Below are 23,793 nucleotides of genomic sequence, written 5' to 3'. Positions count from 1 at the left end.
CAACAAATAAAATGAATATTTCATATATCTAAATGCATATGATACTTACAATTTGAAGGGACAAGGATGAAACATGGAATATGTTGGTATAGAAAATGTGTAGCACTGCGGCGGGACCGCACGTACACAGCGTGAAAAACTGAACATAGAAGAGTTCCACATAAAGAGGAATAACTCTCAGACTATATAATACAAGATCAAGAAAGATAACTCTTGGTTCCACTACACTCTATATATTACTATGTAAAACTTCGAGCCCCCATTGATTTGTGACAAGTTTGGTTGAAATTGGCCCAGTAGTTTTTGAGAAGATGTTGAAAATGTGAACATTTTACGGACAGACGGACGGACGGACAGACAGACGACAGACAAAATGTGATCAGAATAGCTCACTTGAGCTTTCAGCTCAGGTGAGATAAAAAATGCCCCGATCCTACCATTTTTAAACACACAATTTGTTATAGGCCTAAGAATAGAAAGTTTTAATTAGACGTATCTATTCTACAGAGGTTGTTTTGTTTTTAGCTTCACTGAGCTGAAAGCTCAAGTGAGCTATTCTGATCACATTTTGTCCGTCGTCCGTCCGTCCGTCTGTCTGTCTGTCTGTCTGTCTGTCCGTCTGTAAACTTTTCACATTTTGAACTTCTTCTCACAGATAAAACACTTTACCAAATTCAACAAAATTTGGCTCAAAGCATTCTTATGGAAAGATAAATATAAATTGCAGAAATGAAAGAAAAATTTTCATTGGAAGCGGAGAAAACTTCAAAACTGTTAAAAAAAGGGGGAGTGCATTTTAAAGAATCTTCTTCTCAAGAACTACTGAGGCAAATTCAACGTGATTTAGCATGAATAATCCTTATGGGAAGGAAAATATAAATTGCAAAAATTAAGGGATTATTCTGTATCAAATCTGAGTTATTACGAAAATAATAAGAAAGAAAAGACGTGTTTCAAGCAATTTATAGCAAACATGAGTCTTGGTAAAATGGGTAGGCATGACCGGGCCAGGGCAAAACAAAAGATTGACAGTAATCAATCTGCCAATCTCATTAAAATTTCAAGATATTTACTGACCAGTTTATTTGTATTCACTCTACATATTGCTGCAAAATAATGCGTAATTGGAATTGACGATTGCCGAACTGCCCCGGTTTTTATTTTGCCCCGGCCCGGGTTTGCTTATCCATTTTACCAAGACTCGTATTCCAAAATTCTAAAACGAGGTTCTTTGTTTAAAGCAGCCATGACACTATATGATAAACGGGTCGATCTGACAATGATGAATTTTTTTGTTGTGCAACAGTTCGTGTACGAAAGGAATCTTTGAAACATACAAAATACATTGGTGCCGATTTGTGAAGTAAATTGAGGCTAAATATTTCAATGCGTTGACAGTTTTCACATATGACGGTGGTGTTAGTTTTGTTGTGATTTTCGTTTCGTTTTCATTTATGCTTTGCGTTAACCTGGGAACTGTTGCTTGTATTTCCTGATTTTTACGTATTAAATCAAACAGAGACATTCGGTAAATCAAACATATGTTTACCTGCGCTAATTAAGCAACATCTGATGTATTAAGAAAGAAATAAAATGCAATTCAATCAGGCTATCGGTAATTCGGTATCATCTTTTGCGTAACGGTAGAATAATGCAATATGTTTTGTTGAGATGCTCGGCATTTTCTCGAGTTTATTCAGTTTAAATAGAGTTTAATATCGCTGACGGAAATATGTAGGTTTATACATGTACAGTGTATATGATTCATTTTGAAAAATAAATTGTGTTCTTTATTTGTTATAGTGCATGTTTCTTGTGTTTTGTCACAGATTGGCCGTGCTGGTTGTCAGAAAGAATAACTAGTTGAATAATTAACTACATTTTAATACTGTTCAATACATTTTGTTATATTGTAATTCAGTTTTACAGAGAATTATATTTAAGTTTTTGTATGTCACTTATTGGCTGGTCCGTAATGGCGGCCTCGGCGGGCTCACAAAACCATCCGTCCGTGTATTTGTGTAAGACAGGCCAAAGTTGGTGAATCTTGACTGATGAATGTTTATGGTGGTTCCATTTTTCTGAAGGCTGACTCCCTTGAATACTGAATACTGTAATACTGCAATACTGGAATACTGGGATCTATTAATAGTATACATTTCATAACTGTATATACCATACATTGGGGTTATATTCTATGCACGTTTTTCCACATACATATACATTACTTTACACATATACTTTACATGTATTTACTTATATTATACATGCATACTTTTACTCATGTTTTACTCATATATTTTATACTTGTACTTTACACATACTATATATATTATACAAATAGCATGTTTACTTATACACTGAATTCACGCAATTACTATACACACTTTTTACAATGTTTACGGAGCATTGTTACTTTACAGTTACTTTGTATACTTTATAAACATTACCAGTTTTTATGTACTTAAACAATATGGTAAGTTTAACAAAACTTTATGGAACAAATGAACAAAAACACAAAAAAGGAACTTGGCTGTCATTGCAACTGAAATTAACAATAAAAAAACTTTAAAATAAAACTCTCTTACCTCAGAAGTGAGAAGAACCTGGTTAGAAAATACTCAGATGTAAATATTTTGTTGGACAAACTTTATTACAGGACATCATGTCCTTCTCAGGTGCCTGCTACGCCCAAACTGACTACACTAGCACGGGTATTTAAATGCCTAACCAGTTGAGTGAGTTTAACGTACTAAAAATAAATCTATGGACACCTGATGTGATTAAAAATATATATACAGGTAAAAACTATGGTAAACAGTTTGGACATTAAATGTGACATGTTTAATTGTTTACAATTTCTATTTACTTACCATATTTGAGTGTTCAGCTTCGAATTATAAGCAAGATATAGAGATTTGCTCACAATTTTATGTATGTACACAGATCTGAGGCCATTCATTTTTTCCATTTTAAATGCCGAATAGGAAAATTTTAATACCAAGTTAAAAATCTTAAGCTGAATATAATAAACTCATGTGAACAAAATATGACTCAAACCTAGCAAAATTTTGAGCTCATCTTGATTATAATTCTACGATTGACGCTGAAATTTTGGTTGATCATTAGAAATTCTTTATGAATTAGAGTATGTTAAATACTTGTACACAAAAAAATTTAAGAATGATGTGCTGTATATAACTACTCTCTGGGCCCCCCTCTTTATACAATGAATAATGTGAAATGTGAGTAAATAAAAACGACATCGTTAAAACAGTTTCCATAGTTCTGACACATTTCTGTTGCGGGGATAAAAGAATTATCGCTATTCCTCAGAAAATATTACAGCGGAAAATTATCCTGGTTTGTAGCCATTTGTTATTTTTGAATAAAAATGAAAATAATGGATGGGCCATAGTAAATTAGAGTGATGTGCCTGTCAATACGGTAACATTGATTTTTATAGCTCTTTAACATGTCACGTGACAACATTTTTTATTTCAGTGTATTTATCAATCAAGTGTGAGTAAAGTTATAAAAGTCACGAGTTTACGCGAGGTAAACAACAGTCATTGAATTATAATGGAGAAGACAAATTTAATTATTGAATATATTTCATTTGACAAATTGAGCGCATTGAGGTGCAATTTTCTTCTTCACATATATACATGTAGGATTTTTTTTATTTAAAATACAACTATTAAATTTAAAAAAAATATACAATAACTAGTAAGTAGTTGAGGAAGAAAATGTACCTACAGTGTATATGCTCTCATATATTTTGATCGCTTTATGTGGGGGAGGGGGGCAGAACGAAAATACAGGTAATTAGAAGTTATATAACAGTGTACCCCTACCAAATATTTAGTTCTATATCTTGTGTAGGATTTTCTTATTCTGTGTAAAAACAGTATTTCATGAAGGTATAATGTCAAAGATTACGTGTATGCAAAAATGATTGTAAAATTCGAATACTTTACAATATTTATTTTTTTGTTATTCTACCGAGGGCCATATGGCACAATATCTTTTGAACGCCCATTGTTGCTCAGGTGAGCGATGTGGCCCCATGGGCCTCTTGTTTGTAAATTTTCCTGTTTAATTCTGAATAAGAGAACACTTAAAATAGATAGATCTCTTCAATAACATTATACTCTATTTACAATTACATTCATTGGATTTTCCTAGAAGATATCACGGTTTAGAATATCTTTTGACTTTATATACAGAGTTTTATTTATTCATTTCTCGATGCAGGATTCATATTCATAGAATATAACATATAAGGAGTGAAAGACATTTTTATAAAATCAGTACCTATTGCGACAGGTACCTTTATCTATGTTTTGTTACAGGAACTTTCTCAATAGTCATTAAATAATTATTTTAAATAAAACAAACTATATTTTTTGGCGATGTAAGACACAAGTAACATCATAAAAGTTCCGAATTATACGCGATGATATTCAAATGCTGCCGTTAAATAGTTTCGATGAATATTTACAATTGACAAATATTACTAATACAGTTTCCCGGTTTCTGTCTAATTTTCCATAGCAAAAAATCGAAGTCTTAATACAAGTTTCTTGTGTTTTCTATGACAGGTGATATCAGCACTCGACTGGTGGATACTATTGTTAATCTACCAAAGGCATACGAGACAAAACTGAAAACCGTTCAGGGATCTATGTTGAATGAAACATGGGAGATCTTAACCGAGTTTTTCGAAGAACCAAACAGAAAACTTGCGGAGATGTTAAATGATGACCGGTATTTATGGAAAGATACGGCTTTCAACTATAGACCGAAAACAGCCCTAAGAAAAAACTTATCAAAAACCAATACATTGAAAAGGAACTATGAGAGGAAGAAGGCATCCAAGCCAGTAAGAAAAAGCCAGGTCAAAGGTATCAGTTTTAAAGAGATCAAAAGTTCCGTACCAACAAAAGAAACGAGAAACTAAAGATATTTCAATGAAGAAATATAAACTTGATGCAAAACTGAACCGTAGTGAAACTCATAACTAAAAAAGATGGTTAAAGGACATATCGCATGTTTCTAAAGTATGGGACATTTTACATTTTTTGGCTTCCTTGTGTATCTAATAATTACTCCTAACAGTTTGTTAACGGTATAAAAGCGGTAATTAGCCATAATATCAATTTAAATTATAGCCCCGATCGTTTAAAAACTCGTTAATTAGATAGCGTGTCACGTGGTACAGTGACGTCACATGCGACCTTCTTCGAACAGCTTATGGTAAACAAATATGTAGGATTAGCATTATCTCCTTTTAATTTTGACATTTATTCACCATGTACGTTGTTTTTTTACACGCTGACTAAATAAAAAGAATCTTGTTATACAGTCGTACATGTTTGAGCCACCAGTACGGATAAAAAAACGATGATATTGCCGAAGAAGAGACGATGAAGTCGGCAATGGCGATCAGATTGATCGACGTGTAAACATTGTAAACACAACTTAGTAATGGTTGAAGCTCAAATAAATCGGTTAAAGGGGTTTATTTATTAAAATCTACAACAGTCTTGTTTTTTGGCGTTCCTAACGACTCAAAATGTTCATTATTGTAAAACTGTGGTGCACAAGAAGTTTGTTTCTTCGGCAGTAACTGGTCAAAACTTTCTAAGGTTGTTTACTCTGGATTATAAAAGCAGGAAAGAACGTTTTCCTTAATTATTGTTTATTTCTGTAAGATCCAATCTCCGTATTTTTTTTATCCATTTACGTATAAATGTATATCAACAAACTTTGTCTATTTCTCGCATAAACATTCAATATCGACAACTCGATCCTTGACTTCTCCCACAAAAAAATAAAACTCACAGAAATCTCACCTACCGTACTAAAATGATATTAATATGATTTCTGCACATGTGAGCTACATGTTCGAATGAAGAAATTATTTTTACAAAACCGATGCATACATGAACGTATAGTTTAACAATAACAATGAGAAAACAGCTAATGAAGCGAGGCGGTATCCAAAATGGCGTCCCCTCTCGTTATTTTTCTCCGATGAACTTGCGTTTTGTACACAGGCCCCTGTTCATAAACTGCCATTTTTTCTTTTTGAAAAATGAATACGATTTATTTATAAAACTATGATTACAAAAATATACCATATAATTAATGATTTATATGTATTGAATGTTTATTCATAAATCCTCTCGTCGACAGATAGACCACTATTTGTCGCAAGATTTCCGCATACTTTCGTAAGGGAAACTTAAAAAAACAACAGTCCAAATCCCCATTTCCGACGACTAGAACACCCACAGGAGGCACAAAACACCATCATGTCCCGTTATCGGCAATTTAATAGGTGATAATTAGTTTAATTGTCGTTTAAATCTAATCGAATTACAAGGATGGCTGAGAGCACCTTCTCGCTCGAGGTCGCATATGACGTCACACATCATGGCGGGTAGATCGAGAGAAAAAATATGCATATCGCGACATTTGAATTTCATCGCTTTCAAACTCACGAATTAGGCAGAATATTTTATGAAAACGTTTATAAACTTCATTTCTAATGAGTATAGAATGATTTTATTTAAAAAGTTCCGAAAATTGAAAATCATGCGAAATGTCCTTAAGTTGATAAAAATAAACATTTTTTGTTGTTATTTGTTTGTTTGTCGTTCATTTGTTTCTTTGCTTCTTAAATTTTTTTAATTTCTTTTGGTGAATTTTCCCCCTTATTTTTGTACCAGATTAGATTAAACATCAGAGGCATTTATTTTTCGTTCTATGGCTTTCTTCTGTCTTCATCTGCAGATGCTTTACAATTGAACTGTAGCAGATCAACTCTTCAAGTTTACTTACTCTATTATCGTTTTCCTTCTAAAGATAAGTTTGTTTTATATTCCTTAAAAGCGAATTATTTCTTCCGATAAACTTTCATGATTTGTTTTAATCTTATTTATAATAAAGATTCATGAAACAGGCAGGTTTTTGAAACGAAACAAAGTTTGAAAATTACAGCTCATATTTTTTTTTTAAAATAATCTTGATCTAATGTAGCTGCAGGACTCTAGCTCCCGGTCTGAAAAAAAAAATTCGGATGGATCGCCTTGGAGCTACAGTACCTCCCATAGTAAAAAAAACTGCAATTAACGGCGCGCAAAAAATGCGCTAGTTTTGGACAGATTAACCTTATTTTCACACAAATTCTGGGAAAACAGTTAGGACCATTAAAATTTTCAGGCAATTTACTACTGATATCGTCACTTTATTCGCCTCAGATTATCTCTTAAACATGCTATCTGACCTCGGAAAATGAAGTATATTATTTCACGTCGAGATTGAGAGTCGCCATTTTTACATGTAAACAAACTGCACCACTTCTCTTTACACCAACTGGTGATCGTGTTTAAAAGAATATCAAGGGCAAGTGAAGTGACGATATCTGTAGTAAAATGTTTGAGGAATTTTTTGGAATGTGTTCGGAAATGAGATTAATCAGTCCAAAACTATCGCAATTTTTGTGCGCCGTAAATTGCAGTTTTTTACTATGGGAGGCACTGTAGCTCCCAGGTCGTCCATCCGAATTTTTTCAGACTGGGAGCTACAGACCTGCAGCTAGATCTTATGATAACTAAAGCAAAAATAATTTTAGAAACGTAGAAAGAATCGCACAAATACACAAGAAAAAAGCAACAACAACAAAAAAACAACAAGAAACAGTGAATCGTGTTTTAGTTGGTATGGGACATCTGTCGATATTAATGTGGATTAAAGCACATTATAATTGAAATAAATCTGTTGATATTAATGTGGATTAAAGCACATTATAATTGACATACTTTCATCGGTTTAGGATTTTCAAATTTTACAAAACTGAAACAAAAAATAGCTTTTAAAAGAACTTGGAGAGGTAAAAATTGTAAAACTCCTAGCGGGGTTCGAACTCACGACTTCCAGATTCGTAGTAAATCCTCTAACCCACTGCGCTACGCTGTTACATGTAGATGACATTATTGGGAAAGGAACATAATCTTTTATAAGTCCACTTCATTTTATTGTTTTTTTCGATAAACAATACCATACAACATGGAAGTGTCCCATACCACCTTAATAAATGTATGTAAGAATTGGTGAACTTTTTTCTCGCCAACTGTTCAACTAGTCTTTCGCTTCGATTAGCACAAAACCTCATGGTACTGATCGGGAGATGTTTACAAACATTTACATTTACTTGGTGTGGGATTAATTATCTTAATATTTTACTTTGAAGACCATATACTCTTTCAAAGGCTAGAATTTCCAAAAATTGAACAACCATTAGTGATTATTCGTTTTCTGTAAAGTCCCCTTTGTGCAACGTCCATGGCATATTTTTTCAGTACAATATATGTAGATTTATATGTAAAACACTGAGATGCGATTGAAAATCAGCAGACGTGACTGAATAAGGCATGTCAAACGCACAGGTGCTTGTTGACGGAACCCACCCCTGAAAAAATCCAATGCGATAGAAAGAACATATCACTAACAGGAGCATGATTTATTTATTTTCGTTTACTACTTTTAATAAACACAATTCATAATATTTGTTATACATGTACAAATATATATATAAACTGCACTTCCATCCTTTGTAGTTAAAAAAAATCCTGTCAAAAAAGTGATCAGTTAGAAATTGAGCACATTCAGAACTTCTGGCATTAAAGATTTACTCGATATAGTATAAATTAATAAACTACAGAGACTCTGGTTACGTCTAGATACATAATTATGTAATGGTAAAATGCGTGTAAATTCAAGGGAAAGCATCATCAATGAAAACTCTGATCAAGTTACAATTAGAGTATAATAATAAATACGCGTACGTTTTGAAATTATTAAAAACAAATAATGTGTTTCAACCAATAACAAAAACCATACACTATGAATATAATTACAAAATAGTGTAAGTTGAAAGTAAATCAATACTAGATCACACAATTAAACAAGAATTATACAACTCGGTCAAATGAATGCACTAATATTACAACTTATTTTACTTGTTATATGATACCGAGACCAATATAAGACTTAATATATATATATATATATATATATATGAAAAGAAATCAAAACATGAAATGATTTTTCTATTTAAATCGATAGATTATGCTTAGAAAATTTAAAACAAAAAATATCTCTATTTTTGTTTACGATCTCAAACAATCTTTCTATCATACTATCATACTATACACAAAACGGAAAAATAAATTAACTTTAATCGCAAAAAAATAAATAAAGATGCAATTATTTTACATTTTTCATGTACGAAAGACGATGTCATTCAAATGCCCATAGCCTCTTGTGGGACACGAAAGTTCGGGTCGAAAATGCCTAGCAAGAGGGAAGAGATAGAAGTTCAAAGTATATTTTCATTTTGATACCAGCTACAATCAAAAGGAAAGTAAACTTTAAAATTTCCATCACAAGTCTGTGCATAAGTTAGCACATACATGTAACCTCATGTTCTAAAACAATAAATACATACGTTTATAGCAATAATGCATATATATACATATCATTAACTTGTAATATGCACACTCAACTATAAGTAAAACGAGGAAAAACAAGAGTAGGAAGTCAAGACCAACCAATAAAATTAAAGGAATAACACTTAACAAAACTGAATTTGACCAATCAAAATGAAGTAAACAAATAATACACAATAGATAAGATCATACAGACGTTTCGCTAAAAGCGGAATGAGAAGAGGGGCTGGCAATGTCCTCTTGGAAGACAACGTTCTGTGTTAGGGAAGCAGGTCCACTTTTAGCTCTTTCCTCTGATTTGGAACGGAATTTGGATTTGGTGTCGTTTTTCTTCGCTCTGCTTTTGCGTTTGTGATCATCTTCGTGAACCTCCTGAAGCTGAACGTGGTTAAATATTGTTCAAATGGAATTGAAAATAAAGTCAGTTATACTAAGTCTATATTTTGAAGTTCATAAATATTGCATTATGTAGACGTAACGTATACTTCCTCTCAGGATTTAATAGCTTAAGACATTTACCTAGCGTAAGTATTTATAGTTTTACTTAACAACCAATATCACTTTGGATGAAATCTTTTTTAAAATATTTTTTTTTAAGGGGATGCATAAAGAATTGATTGTTACACTATAGTATTTCATTAATAAGATTAATTATGCTTTTGACTACAATGTAACTATAACTATACCTTTGGTTATACATGCACCTTTGGTCATCAATATAACTAACTATACCTTTGGTTAAGCCTTTGGTGGCAGGGGACAGTTTTTTTGATACAATTCATTGTAGCCAAGGGATGCGTGTCTTCGGAACTCTGTAACTAGAATTTCCTCAGTTCCCATTCAACACAAATACCTTAAATTCACTCTTGATAAGGCCAATCACCAATTTCCGAAGAAAATTATTAGTCAAAACCTGTAAAATTCTCTACATACTGGTTTTTATGAGATTTTGACCCTTTCTTATTTTGCTAATTTTTCATCATTTTTCAGCTTTTTAGACCTCCCCCAGCTAATTCCCTGCAGAGGGTTGACCTTCCGTACCGCGTGCATGTTGCACTATCACATGTCAGAAACTTACCGGTGTATAGTTTACAATGTCCCATCCACCTACTTTTCGTGTTATTTTACCTCCTGTCTGTAACTTGCAATTTCACTGTGTAAAGTCAGCACAACAGTCATAGCCGCAGGTTTCGCATTTTACTTCTGATTCTCATGTACCTAACATAAGGGGCCTACATATTGCATATCAATTTCAACAACAGACACCCCACTAACTAATGATAGTCATTAAAAATCATTTCATGAATTTTAGCAACACCCATAGGCCTTCAAGTACAGCAACTCTCAATTTTACAAAAATATTGACGGGTACTTTATTCGAAACTGTCCCTTGCTACCTTTGGTCATTAATATAACTAACTATACCTTAGGATATACCTTTGGTCATCACTATAACTAACTATACTTTTGGTCATCAATATCACTAACTATACCTTTGGTTATACCTTTGGTCATCAATATAACTAACTATACCTTTGGTTATACCTTTGGTCATCACTATAACTAACTATACTTTTGGTCATCAGTATCATTAACTATACCTTTGGTAACATTTTGCGGTTCATCATTGATATTGGTGGTGTTGGTGGAGGTATGAGTCGGCCTGATTCTGGAGTTAGTGGCTCATCCACCATGGGAGTTGAAATAGGCGATTCTCCCAGACTCTGATTTCTCGAAGAATACGACGAACTAGCATAAGCGTCCACGTGGCCGAAATATTTTGAGCCATCGTCCTCACTGATGGTTCCACCTTTGCGACCTTCTGACAGAGAAGATGAACGTTTCAATGACGGTTTCAACCTGCGTTTGACAGCAGCAAACAATTCAAAAGGTGAGAGAGACGAGGGAGCCCCAGGCGATATAGCTGAAACCCCTGCATCTGCTAATGTGTTGCTTACGGCTGATGTATCCATGCTTGAAGATTTTTTAAACAGCCTTCGTTTCTTTTTTGGTTGTCCGGCTTTTAGATGCGAATCATCTTTTCCATGGAGTTTTGTTTCGCTATCGCTCGAAGAACACCCATGTTTTCTGCTAATTTCTGTTGATTCGCCAACTGCATCCTTAGCCAGGTCATTTGAAATTAGCGTAGTTTCGTTTTTAATTGCTATATTATTCTCACTAATTGATTTGACATTAGATGGATGTTGATTACTGTCTTCTAAACTTTCAAAAAACATTCTTCGAGCAGCTTCTTTTGAGACTTTGGAGCTGTTTGACGGTATGTTACAATCCGATTTGCATTTTGGATTGGAAAATTCAAAACAATTCTGCCCATGAGTCGGTGAAGCACTAGCAGAGAATGCCTGCCGTTCAGAACTGTTGTTTAACACATCCAAGGATATACTGTTCGGAATTTGTCGTGAAGAAACCGTACTTGTTAAGGATGTTGAAACAGTTTTGGAACTTTGAGACTGAACAGAAATGACACGTTGCGACGGCAATAGCAGAGACGGAGGGGGGACAGGGAACCTAGAGGTCACTCCCTCCTCATGGTGGACATCTATCATGATTCTGTTATGTCGATCATTCACAGTCCCAGGTTCCGGGTCAAGCATCATTTCGGTATCTGAGTCCTCCGATCTGATATCAGCAATGTCCCTTGGTCCGGTGTGGTAAATATTCCTGCTCAGTTTATTGCTGACCATATCGAGGTGTTTCGTTGGTGTGTTCCTTCTTGAATCTTTCAAGTGTTCTATCTGTTGTTCAACAACTGCTTCGTCTTTCAACAAGAAATCCAGTTCCGAACTTGAAATACTTCTACAAGGGTATTAAAATATTTATATTGTATAATCAGCAATATATGTTCCTATAATCTGTATTAAAAAAAATTAAGAAAAGGAATGGTAAATGATAACTCGTCCGAAGTTCAACACTAAACTGCTTTCGCTCTCGTCTTTTCATTTATCCTACATTCTATGTATAAATGCAAATATTGACATGGAAGGTAATATACCGTATATATTTAATCATGAAGCCGTCATTTTCTTTCCAGAATTAGGCGTAGTTGTCACTCATTAACTTTCTTTTAACATTCACAGTTATAATGCACACAGAAATTCATAATATATGAGGTTCAAATCTGCAATATCTTAGTTTGAGAGGTATTACAATATATTTGATTATTTGAATTGTATGAATGTATTTGAGGTTAACCTTCTAAGTCTTCGCCTCTCATCCTCGGATGATCCTCGGGAACTGGGTCTTGATAAATTATCCGCCGCAAAGTGGATTTCCTTCAGAGACTGGAAAAAAGGTGTACTTCGTATAAATCAGATTGTTATCTTTATTGACCTAGTCAATTTATTCAACGCTATAAATTGTTTATGTTTTTGGAAATTCAAGAAGAGCATTTTTAAAGTAGTCCGAGTAACGCACTACGTCATAATACGGATTTTACAATATTGGTTCGACTTTTACAAAGCGTTTTTGATACCCGGTATTGATTTTGCTCTACATCGCTGTTGTAAACAATGGCAATAATAAGCAATAAGAACGGTAATATATGTATTCTATGAGAGATAGAAATGATTAATGTTGAGAAACTCGATTCTGTTAAAGTAAAATGAAAAACGAAGTTCTGATTAACCAGGATCTCAGGTATGCTTATATCTTCTTTGTTTTGAACCCCCCCCCCCCGAATTTTTCCTTTTCTTTTACTAAAACCGGTTTAAATTTAGAGACAGAAGCTATTTCGAAATTAATCAATCGTCAATTAATTAATGTTTAAATGATATCTAACATTGTTGACAGATCTAGGCAGAAAACTGTAGCAAAATGTGATTTTTACTGATTTTTTCGTCAGGGTCTACTTGGTTTAGAGCCTATAGCGTGAAAAGTAATCCGTCAACATATAATTTATTTTACCAAATCTTTTTTCTAAGATGTCAATCTATAGAATAAACACCATGAATTTAAGTTTGAGTCCATAAAATAGTAAAAAAAATTACCAAACGCGATACTAGCATTGCATTTTTTGTATTCTATTTTGATACATCAGGTCCATAAAGCGTACTTACTTACAAAAATTTGCGCAAAAATATTGATGAGATATGGCTTAAATAAATATTTATATTCTATTTTGTATGTTCAGTTCTAATTTTCCCAAAATTGGTAATTATTTTTAGGAAAAACGGACGTCTGGCAAATTTCATAATTGTCAATAATTTTCGCAAGGGGGTACACCCGTCTGAGAGGTGATAGCAAACAAACTAGCATGTAAACATACATATTTTCTTTTGTATATGTATTGCTAGAATGTATATTTATCATTTAAAGCTAAGCTTTTAATGATTGAGCCCATTTAGTGCCGAGTATAGGACTACCTTAAGTTAAATATCATTCTGGATAGGCAAAGATAAAAAGATAACATTACCTCTTTCATATACTGCAAAACAACCTGCGAAAAGAGACACCGTTTCTTATCATTTGTCAATATAAAACTCAATTTCAACTAATTTATGAATGATACATGTATATAGAGCTAGATCATCTTAATGATGGTTGAGTAATATACTGATTATTAGTTGATTAAAGTACCTCGTTTATTTTTTGTTGTATATCTGTGCTGGCATGGATTGACAGTCTTTTGGATTCCGGTTTTGAGAGCTGCTCTAATCGGGACACGATGTCGGTGTCCACGTCCGGATCCTCGGAATCAATGACTATTGACGCAAGCTCTCGAAGTCTCGTTAACTGTCAAAGAATGGGGGGTTATTATAATGTTAAATATATTTTATAGGGAGTATCATAAAATTACATTGAATAACAGTATATAAGTTTGTATAGTTTTGCTATGCAGCTGCCTCAAGTAAGTTATGTATTTAGTGATCAAAACTACCTACAAGTAGTACTTTCACTATTCATAAGTAATTACTTTACCTCTGATAAAACGTCTTCAATTCGTCTCTGATCACGTTTATGACTTCTGCGAAAATCCGCAAGACGGCGCACTAAGTCAACTCTTTCTTTCATGGATACTTCATGGTCCTTTTCGGAACGTTGGCACATCTCTTTTAATTTCGTTTTTAAATCCTCCGTTTCTCTTTTACTGGTCTCAATCTTCAATATCAAAGATCATGCGTCATATCTACTGGTCAATCAGTTATTAATACAATCATATATAGTTAGATCTTGCATATGCCCCTTATCCTAAAGTCATGTTGTAAATTTTGAAGTTTTCGGGCGACAGAAAATGCATGACAACTGGTAAATTTGGTATTTACTGCCAACCGGCATAATAAATTTTACAACATGGCACAAACCTCATTTCCAAAAAAATTGCTTGATAACATATTTTATAATAGAATTCAACCATAAACATGTATCAAAATATCTATTTATATCTATGAAGGTTTGAAAACTAATTCGCTCTACCCCTATTCTCAATTATATAGGTTCTAACCACATTTTAACATGTATGTCTCGATGTACAATCTATAAAATTAGCCACAAACGTGTTCAATTTAAAGCCAACCTGTTTAAGTCTCTTTTCCCTCAACATCTGTTCCTCGTCCAGTTCCTTTCGGAGTTTTTTCAGCTGCTCTAGTAAGGCCCTTCGCTCCCTTGAGTGCTCGTCATCGCGGCATTTCAGTTGCCTCTGCAGATCCATGGCCAGTTCGTGTGCCTCATTCAGAAGCCGTTTCTGTTCAGCTCTCTCTGATTCCCAGGCCACCTCCATGCGGCTCTGCATGTCTTTTGTTCTGTATTGAGAGTACGCAACTGTATCCAGTTTTTCCTCCAGCTGAAACATAAATTTATTTCAATAAATATTCCATACGTGATATAGGAAATTTTAGTTGTTTTTTGGTTTTTTGGTTTTATGGGGGTTTTTTTTCGTATTTTCTTCGTTTTGTATTTTTTTTCTTTTTGTTCTGTATAACATTTTGAAAACACAACTGTAAAAGAAAAAAATTAATTAAAAATATCTATTCAATTAATTTCCTAGGTAAAAAAGATTGACAAATATTATATCAAATATTAATTACAATTTTAACATTTTTAAAAGCTTACCTATTTTAAAATAAAAATCAAAATACTACGTCACCAAAGATCGACTTTCTAAAAGTTATAACTCTTCAAAATTCCCATCATATTTTAAGGTTGTATGGGACATCTGTTGATATTAATGTGGATCAAATTACACTATAATTACAATACCTTAACCGGTTTACAAATTTTACAATATTTAACCAAAAATAGCTTTTGAAAATATTTGGAAAGGCAAATAATGTAAACCTTCAGCGGGATTCGAACTCATGACCTACAGTTTTGTAGTTAACCCCTTAGCAACTGCGCTATGCTGTTAGGTTACAATACTGGGAAAGAAACTACTTAGTACATATTATTGTTTATTTAGATAAACAATACGTCACAACATGGAGGTGCCCCATTCCACCTTAAACACATTATATTTTTTAAAAAGCTTCTGCTTCCTTATAACACTGTGCATGTACCTGATTCATGTGACTCTGCATTCCCGACCTCTCCAGTTCCCATTTAGATCGTTCTGTGGTCATCCGGTTTATAATTTCGGCGCGTTCGTACTCTTGGTCTGCCAGTTGCTGTTTTAATTCTTCCACTTTCCGCTCAAGTTCTGCCGCTAATTTTCGACTGGATTCAATCTTTAAATATTGTATTACGTTATGATTTTGATAAATTACTTCTATTTAAGAACTGTTTACAAATTAAATCGCAGAAAGCTTTGTCTATTTATTGTTCTATTGTTAATGAAAAATGGGGTAAAACTGAGTACTGTAAATTCCTAATTAAACGCGAGGAATTAATATCCGCGTAAAATCGCGAGAAGCACCCTCCGCGGAATTTAAAATCTCGCCATTATTTTCTAATAGTTGAGAACCATAAGAAAGAGAGAAAAAAATTCCACGTTCGCGATTTTATATTCCCGCGATTTAATTCAAACTAGCGGGATCGCGGAATTAAGTACTCGCGTAATAAAAGGAATTTACAGTAATTTAAAATGCAATTAACCAAATAACTCCGGGAAAAATACCTCTTTGATGTGCTTTTCTAGCACATTTCTTTCCTCTTTCCAGTGCTCCAAATCCTTGGTGTAAGTTTCTTTCATAGTCCCCATTCCTTTCTGTACGCCTTTTATCATCTCTTGATTGAGGACCTTTTCTCGTTGCAGTTTATCTAAAACGCCAAGAAGCTTCATGTGTTCTTTCTGCAGATTTTCTAATCTCGTTTCGTATCTGACTTTCATAGCCAAATATTCGGCACGGAGCACTTTTTCATGGTATTGGATTTGATAAGCTACATCTTCCTATAACAGATATACAATGACGTACAATGACGTTTTCTTGTGAAGAATCAAACAAAATTTTACAAAAACTTTACCACACTTGAATGACACTAAGACCACCTTAAATTGTTTTGGCTAAAATTTTATTTCAGCATACTCACTTGTGCTCTTAATCTGTCAAGCTCTTCTTTCATTTTATCATTTGATGTCATTTCAGCTGTTAACTGGCGGATTTTTTGTGTAAGTTCATCTTGTAACTTGAGTTTCTCGCATTTTAATGTTCGCATGTTTGCTTCATGTTCAATTTTTGTGACTCGGAATTCAGTTGAAATTTTTTCCTTACTTTCCAACAACTTATGGGTCTCCTTTCGCAAAAGACCTACGATTTGACTCTCTTTCTTTGCTGCTGTCTCCTCATACATTCGTAACTTCTCTTTAGCTACATTGTAGGCTATTTCAATCTGTGAACGATCTTTGTTCCACAAGACCATCGCCTCGCTTAGTGCCTGCTTAGTTTTTTCTAACTCTTCCTGTAACGTACAATTGTCTGTATGTAGTTTACCGAGGTTGGAGGCCATTGATTCAAGGTCATTTTTAAGTTGCTTGTTGTCCTGTTCCCATTCTGCTTTCGTGACATTTTGGGTTTTTGTATTTCCTTTCAGTTCATCGATTTCATTCTGTTTAAGTTCTATTGTTTCATTCAATTCAGAAATTTCCTCAGATTGATAGTTTATTTCATCTTGCTTTGAATCTATTATATCCTTCAAAGAATTTATTATTTCTTCCTTATCTTTTAATTTCTCGTTGATTGGGTGCACTTTCTCGCGCAAATCTCGTATATCATTGTCCCTTTGCGAGATTTGATCGAGAAGCGATTGCAAGTCTTCCTCTCTTTGCTTGATTATCTCCTCTTGTTCGTTGATAATTTCCTCCTTTCTTTTTAAAATATCCGAATTTACAGTAATTTTCTCTTCAATTTCTCTGAGCTGTTTTTGTTTTATACACACGTCTTCTTTGAACCCCTTCAGAGACCCCCGGAGCGCCTCGGAGTCTATAGTTAGGTCTCGAAGTCGCTGCTGGGACTCATTCTTTTCTTTTTCGATGGTGGTACATTTTGCTCTCCATTGTGCTTCTACCTAGGCAAATATCCATGAAGCAATGATCTAAGTTAAATCAATAGATATATGCTTCATTCATTTCATGCAAGCATTTACTAATTACAGTTTCTTCTTCATATTAATTATACAATGTAACCTGCATTATTAAATACTCCTTCGATATCAAATGATGATAAGTGCATGGATTGACTCTCTTGCTGTTTTAGTGCTAAGTGAACACAATACTGATTAGCAATAAAGTGTTACTTAAATTCGAGTATGTTATCTCTTTTAATATTTTTTCAAGGTTATTTTGCAGTCGGCCATTCGGTGCATTTTCTATGTTAATCTAAAACTAATTCCTATAACAAACCCATTAAAAGGTGAATACACATATTTTGTGAGGCATATTACAAATATCTGGACACGCATGCTTGGCTCATTACGATTGTGATATTTATAGACTGGTTAACTTTGTGTTAACTAAACAGGCACGATCACTTGCTTACTTCTTTTAACTGTTTTTCCAAACTGGCAATTCTTTCTCTGTAATTGGATACATCGGTTGTGGTTTGGGTTTTAGACGCATCTTTCTGCAATAAACAAAATATTTCTAATGCTGGCTACAGACACAACTTCTCTGATTTCTAAGTCCAATTATGTTATCGGCAATAAAAGAACAAAACTAATTCTGCGGAATTAATTGAAATGTTTGTATCAGCACGGCAACAGAGTATGTAGAAAACGCATGAGTAAACGAATTGCATCTAGCCTTACTGCATTTTTCATTGATGGTTATGAAGACTTTTGTTTATAATTCTTCTAAGAGATGAAATGTTCTTAATGAGATTATATCACTTATACTCAATTCATGAAAGACATATTATAAACACATTAATGATTTCACTTGGCATCCTTTCAAATTATAAATACACAGCAGGACCAGCAAGCAAACAAAATTACATCATATATAAGAGGATGCCAGTGGTTCACAGAGTATTAGAATATGTCCATGTGTTTTTATGTCAAGTCTGTCCTAAATTTCTATCATATTTGCTTCATATTTTGAAATATATTAATACTTTTGTGTCTTAACCACATGTATTAACTAGTATGAAAAAAAATTGTTTTAAACAGAGACAAGCCCTCTATTTTGTATTGTTAAAAGAAATTGCTTTAAAAAAGTACAGGAAAAGTGTGTATTGCAATCGACATAAAAGAACCTGGATGTTTTTCAAAATTTGTGCGATGCGCTCCAAATGATACTAAGCATATTTATTTTTACTAACCGTTTAATATATTATTTATAATTATCAAAAAACGGGATTGTGTAAAAAAAAAAAAAAAAAGCCTGGTTTTTCCTTTTTTTCTTGTATCATTTTCAACTGTTTTTCTTTTTTTTTTTTTCGCTGATGGATATGCTAATTCATGAAAGAAATCAACAAAAAGGGACGAGTATGTAAAGCTCAGTCCTTGGACAAACAATAACAGTACATGTTACTGATTTCTTACCATAGCCACATCAAAGCTAGGCGGTCGCTCATCGATGTGGTAGGACGGTGTCTTCTCATTTTCTGACTCCTCACTTTCGGCCTATACAATAATAATGAATTTAATTAATATGTGTGTGAGTTCGATCAAAATTACATAAAATGCAGATCTCGTGTATTTCTTTTGACATGCAATGAAAATCCTTAATTGAAACATACAAGCTCGTTGGCATAGGTGATTCGAAGACATCGGTTTTCTTCTTCTAGGGTGAACATTCGTTCACGTAGTCCCTTGATTTGATCGGTTGCAATCTTCAAAAGTTTTTTTCCTTCTAAAATCTGAAAATATTAAAGGCAACCATAAGAACATTTGTGATGTATCAAGGATTAGTGTAATATTTCAGGGTATAAGAATGGTATCAAGCCCACCCACACACTGGAAAGTTACTTTCATCCATGTGTGCTATTTACATTTTAATCCCTCCTTCCACCCATTCTCGAAAAGTTTTTACCAAAAGCTGGGATGTGATATGCTTTGATATCAGCAAAGAGTGAAATGAGACATAAACAAAGAAGTAAACGCTGGGGAGATATCACATAGCTTGGCCTTCTAGTTGCTTCAAATTCCTAAAATCTATTTGAAAATCGCGCATGGAACGAGTAGAAAATTAAGGAAGTTTGGATGCATCGCAAGACCGCTACGGTACCGTTATTGCTCCATACCTCTGCTTGAAGGAGTTCCTTTTCCCTAGCGAAAAGTTTGGCGTCGTCGGACATGGCAGTAGAGATATTCTCCGTAGACACAAGAGCTAATTTCTTTTCTGTCGCTGCTAGTTTTTGTCTTTCCTCTGCCAGTAGACGCTCCAAGCAATCAATTCTTTTACGAAACTGGTTCTGAAAGCAATTTGAAGAATGACAATGAAAATTGAAAGCACAATTTGAGAAATCAAACCATTTATAAAGATAAAAATGGCGGACCACACGGACGCAGCAAAATATTGTTATATCCTACTTGCAAATAAATCATGACTTGCACCTGATTATTATTTTCATTAATTAAAGATACGTGATATACAAGACTGTAAATGTATTCCATGTATCAGTGTCAGAGATGCAGACGATGCCAAAACAATGAGCACAGATACTAATAACTATCAATATATGATTACAAACAGTTGGTTTGGTTACATAAATCATAAGTAAACACCCGAATCTACAATTTCATTGCAGACTTTCAGAGGTCTATATTGTATATTACTGACTAAAATGCTAAGAATCAGGAAAATAATTCTTGTTCGTTTAAAATCTGATGATTAAGCATAAAATATTAGTTGACTTGGTCCGCAGACTGATATATGATCAGTGTAGGGGGGGAGTACACGAAGTATATGTACCTGCTACGGCTCGATGTGCTTATGTTTCGGTTAATTGAACACGACACAGTAATTAAGACGGACAAAAACCCGTGTATCATCTGCCAGACATCCGGGAAAAAAAGACTGGCTCAAAGAATCAAAGAAAAAATACAGAACTATAAATACATCCACATGGAACCCGAAATACCGATGGTGCGTCGAAACAAAAAGATTGAAAGCACATTTGATCCCTTACATTGTTTTACTGTTGATTTTAAAAGCAGCGCAATTTTAATTTTAAATAATAGGATATTTATTCATAGTTACAACTATATATCTGTGAATTCAGAATTAAAATGGGAAATAAGGGAAAAAAATACATAGAGAATGTGGTTTGTTATCTGTGTGGTTTCTGTATGAGATCAGTACACAGCAAATTACAGCATTAGGTTGGAATTCGTGATAAGAAGCCATCACCTTTGGTTTTGTTTTGGTACATTTCTTTATGTAATTTATCTTAGCACACATGTGGTAAATCGACACCTTTTTACAATCGCAAGCAATAACGTTTTATTGTTAGCATGCAAGCCAAACCTCTCATTTTCATTTTCTAGATTGAAAACAGTTATGATAAAGTTCCACATATTGAATATAATGTACTGTCGTTTGTCTATTTACAATATGACAAATTGTATATCTTGTTTTAACACCCATCCAGTAAGTTCAAAATTCACAATTTGACAGTTTAGGGGGGGGGGGGGGGGGGCGGGGGTGACCTCCAATGCTTAATGTACAACAATATAAAAACAATGCTTACATCCCAGTCCTTTTGGATGACCTGTCTCTTCAGCGGAGATTCCGGACTGCCAGGCAAGACAGGTGATAAACCAGGAGATACACCGGGGGATGCCCCATCAAACACTTCGTCACTTCCAACACTGACGTCACTGCAGGTACTGATGACCCTTGCACTTCGTCCACTTCCGTCGCTTGCGACTGAGAAAGAGGCTGCGACACGCTCTAATTCACGCTCGGCCGCGTCCGCACGCTCCTTGACGATGTCCAGTAAATTACTGAGAATCTAGATAATTATAATAAAAAAATCTCTCACAAAACAGAAAAGGGTTCAAAATAATCACTTCATGGTTATCAAAATCAGCAGTCAGCTTATATTGTAGGGAACTAAACAGGCGATACATCCCAAGAGTAACAAGTTAGAATAGTGATATTCGTTTGCCTCTTCACTGATGCAAAATTGCCTTTTACACTGGTTCATTGCCGAATTTCTATTAGACTCTAATCCTTATGGAAGCTATTTTCTTGTGTTTGCTTTAGAGATACTAAGATTGTGGTGATATACTTAAGAAAAGCAAACAGTCAATAAGAATATTTACCCCTGAAACAAGAAAACATTAAATGATAACAGAGAGAAAGCCAGTTGTCTTTGGCAGGGAATCAGAAGTACTTTAAAACTACATTATTGCTTTTCTGAATTAGTGAACTCCCATTTGATGTTTGCATTTCATGGACTCACGGTCTCTTATCATTTACTTCTTCTTGAAAATATTCCAAAAATAATTCCAGCGGAAAATCGTATCTTTACAACAGTATAGATCCCCAGTGTGTTGATTAATTGTAAACATTTACCTGTATCCAAAGATTCCGACCCTTCACATTTATATATATTTGTACCCATCCGTGCGAGATTATTGAAGGATTTATACCGGATGTTTCTTCACACCTGTACCTTATGGTTCCATGTTTCACTCTAAACACTGGCCTAGTAGTAAGCTTAGATTAACTTGACCCACTATTCTTTTTCTTTCATGTTAGTTGATAATATTAATTTCCGGTTTATAAAAACATCAAATTCTTGTTGTGATTTAAGCAAACTATTTCCTTAATCAGTAATTCTACTTTTTCCATCAAACTTTTAATGAAAACACATGCATGTACTTGAAGAAATTTTTGAACTAGATTTACCAATCTAATGCACGTTAGTCTTTTAGGGGAAACTAACCGTTTTTCAGATCTAGCGAAGATCCTACATGTAAAACTTTATAGCAATGAATGTCAGGTTGTATTTATTAGTAAAAGGTGCTAAAATTTGGTGCTAAAATTGAAATAAGTTTTTCTCTTCAAATATTACTTTAATGCGCAACGAATTTATTTCGCGTTTATCCATAAATTGACTGGTTAGTGTGCGTCAACTAAATGATTGCGACCAAACTAATGTCTAACCTGCCACAGTTTTCTTGCTCGCGAATAAAACTTGACTTACAATGTCATTGCTTTTATTAAGAAACTCAAATCGAAATTTATCAAATTATCATATTAAAATACAAACAACAATCTCACAATTTAAACATTGAACCTCTTTGTATATCCTTTATATAGGGTCAAGGAAAACAGTATATGATTTTATGACTTTTTGAGCCTTTGATTTCAGTTTATTATGCTGTCCAAGTAAGAAGAAATAACATCTTGAGAAGGTTTTTACAAAAAAAAAATTCTTTACGAGTCCGAAGCAATATCTAGATGTTGCTGTGTTTCGTACTTAATGAAGGTATGTGGATCCCGTTGTAGTGCTTCTTTCCATTTAATGTTTACTTTCAAAGTACATGAATTGTGTATATCTTATAACTTTGTACACAACAAGGAGAATAAACTCAACCAGTCATGTGTTTTAAATCTATACTCGTGTGACAACCATCAGTCCACGTGTGATGCATAACTGTTTGCCATCAAGCCTTTAGAAGAGAGGCCATTGTTTACCGCTTACCTTGTATTTCAAAACTGAGGGCATCTGTGAATTCTCAACAGATTTTGCAAAGGTGCACATACCTCATTTTTGTCTTGAGAGATGTCCAAATCGTTGAGAAGATCGAGTTCCTTCTTTCTGTAGTCGTCTTCTATCTTCTCGATTTGTGTTAAATATTCCTTTTCTTTCTTTATCAGACTGGCAGTCTCCTCGTTTCTCTGTTTCAGTTTCTCTGTCAGGGACTCTGTAAT

The 23,793-nt window shown here is 34.0% G+C and overlaps 2 protein-coding genes and 1 long non-coding RNA gene across 4 annotated transcripts in view; 1 reads left to right on the top strand and 2 right to left on the bottom strand.

The window, feature by feature from the left end:
• LOC105318534 (carbohydrate sulfotransferase 15) overlaps window positions 1-6,650 on the top strand; it is a 39,561-nt gene extending 32,911 nt beyond the window's left edge. Inside the window, exon 8 of the mRNA XM_034446163.2 lies at window positions 4,605-6,650. Coding sequence (XP_034302054.2) covers window positions 4,605-4,963 — 359 coding nt within the window. The 3' untranslated portion in view covers window positions 4,964-6,650. The remainder of the gene's footprint in view (window positions 1-4,604) is intronic.
• LOC109621116 (uncharacterized) lies at window positions 1,868-4,590 on the bottom strand. The gene is made up of 2 exons (XR_002201695.3): window positions 2,589-4,590; window positions 1,868-2,142 (listed from the first exon to the last, which is right to left on the bottom strand). It is a non-coding gene; the product is annotated as an uncharacterized lncRNA (long non-coding RNA).
• Window positions 6,651-8,515: 1,865 nt separating the features above from the next.
• LOC105345848 (uncharacterized) overlaps window positions 8,516-23,793 on the bottom strand; it is a 35,106-nt gene continuing 19,828 nt past the window's right edge. For both annotated transcript variants that reach the window (XM_034465967.2, XM_066085890.1), the window contains 16 exons: window positions 23,626-23,786; window positions 21,599-21,862; window positions 20,150-20,320; window positions 19,646-19,765; window positions 19,449-19,529; window positions 18,446-18,529; window positions 17,001-17,975; window positions 16,588-16,860; window positions 16,031-16,198; window positions 15,052-15,318; window positions 14,457-14,636; window positions 14,115-14,270; window positions 13,951-13,974; window positions 12,732-12,820; window positions 11,120-12,335; window positions 8,516-9,896 (listed from right to left, as the gene is read on the bottom strand). In XM_034465967.2, coding sequence (XP_034321858.2) covers window positions 9,705-9,896; window positions 11,120-12,335; window positions 12,732-12,820; window positions 13,951-13,974; window positions 14,115-14,270; window positions 14,457-14,636; window positions 15,052-15,318; window positions 16,031-16,198; window positions 16,588-16,860; window positions 17,001-17,975; window positions 18,446-18,529; window positions 19,449-19,529; window positions 19,646-19,765; window positions 20,150-20,320; window positions 21,599-21,862; window positions 23,626-23,786 — 4,421 coding nt within the window. In that variant the 3' untranslated portion in view covers window positions 8,516-9,704. The remainder of the gene's footprint in view (window positions 9,897-11,119; window positions 12,336-12,731; window positions 12,821-13,950; window positions 13,975-14,114; window positions 14,271-14,456; window positions 14,637-15,051; window positions 15,319-16,030; window positions 16,199-16,587; window positions 16,861-17,000; window positions 17,976-18,445; window positions 18,530-19,448; window positions 19,530-19,645; window positions 19,766-20,149; window positions 20,321-21,598; window positions 21,863-23,625; window positions 23,787-23,793) is intronic.

This window comes from Magallana gigas, chromosome 5 (assembly GCF_963853765.1).
Source record: "Magallana gigas chromosome 5, xbMagGiga1.1, whole genome shotgun sequence".
NCBI classification, from domain to species: Eukaryota; Metazoa; Mollusca; class Bivalvia; order Ostreida; family Ostreidae; genus Magallana; species Magallana gigas.
This window is presented reverse-complemented; position numbering and strand designations above follow the sequence as displayed.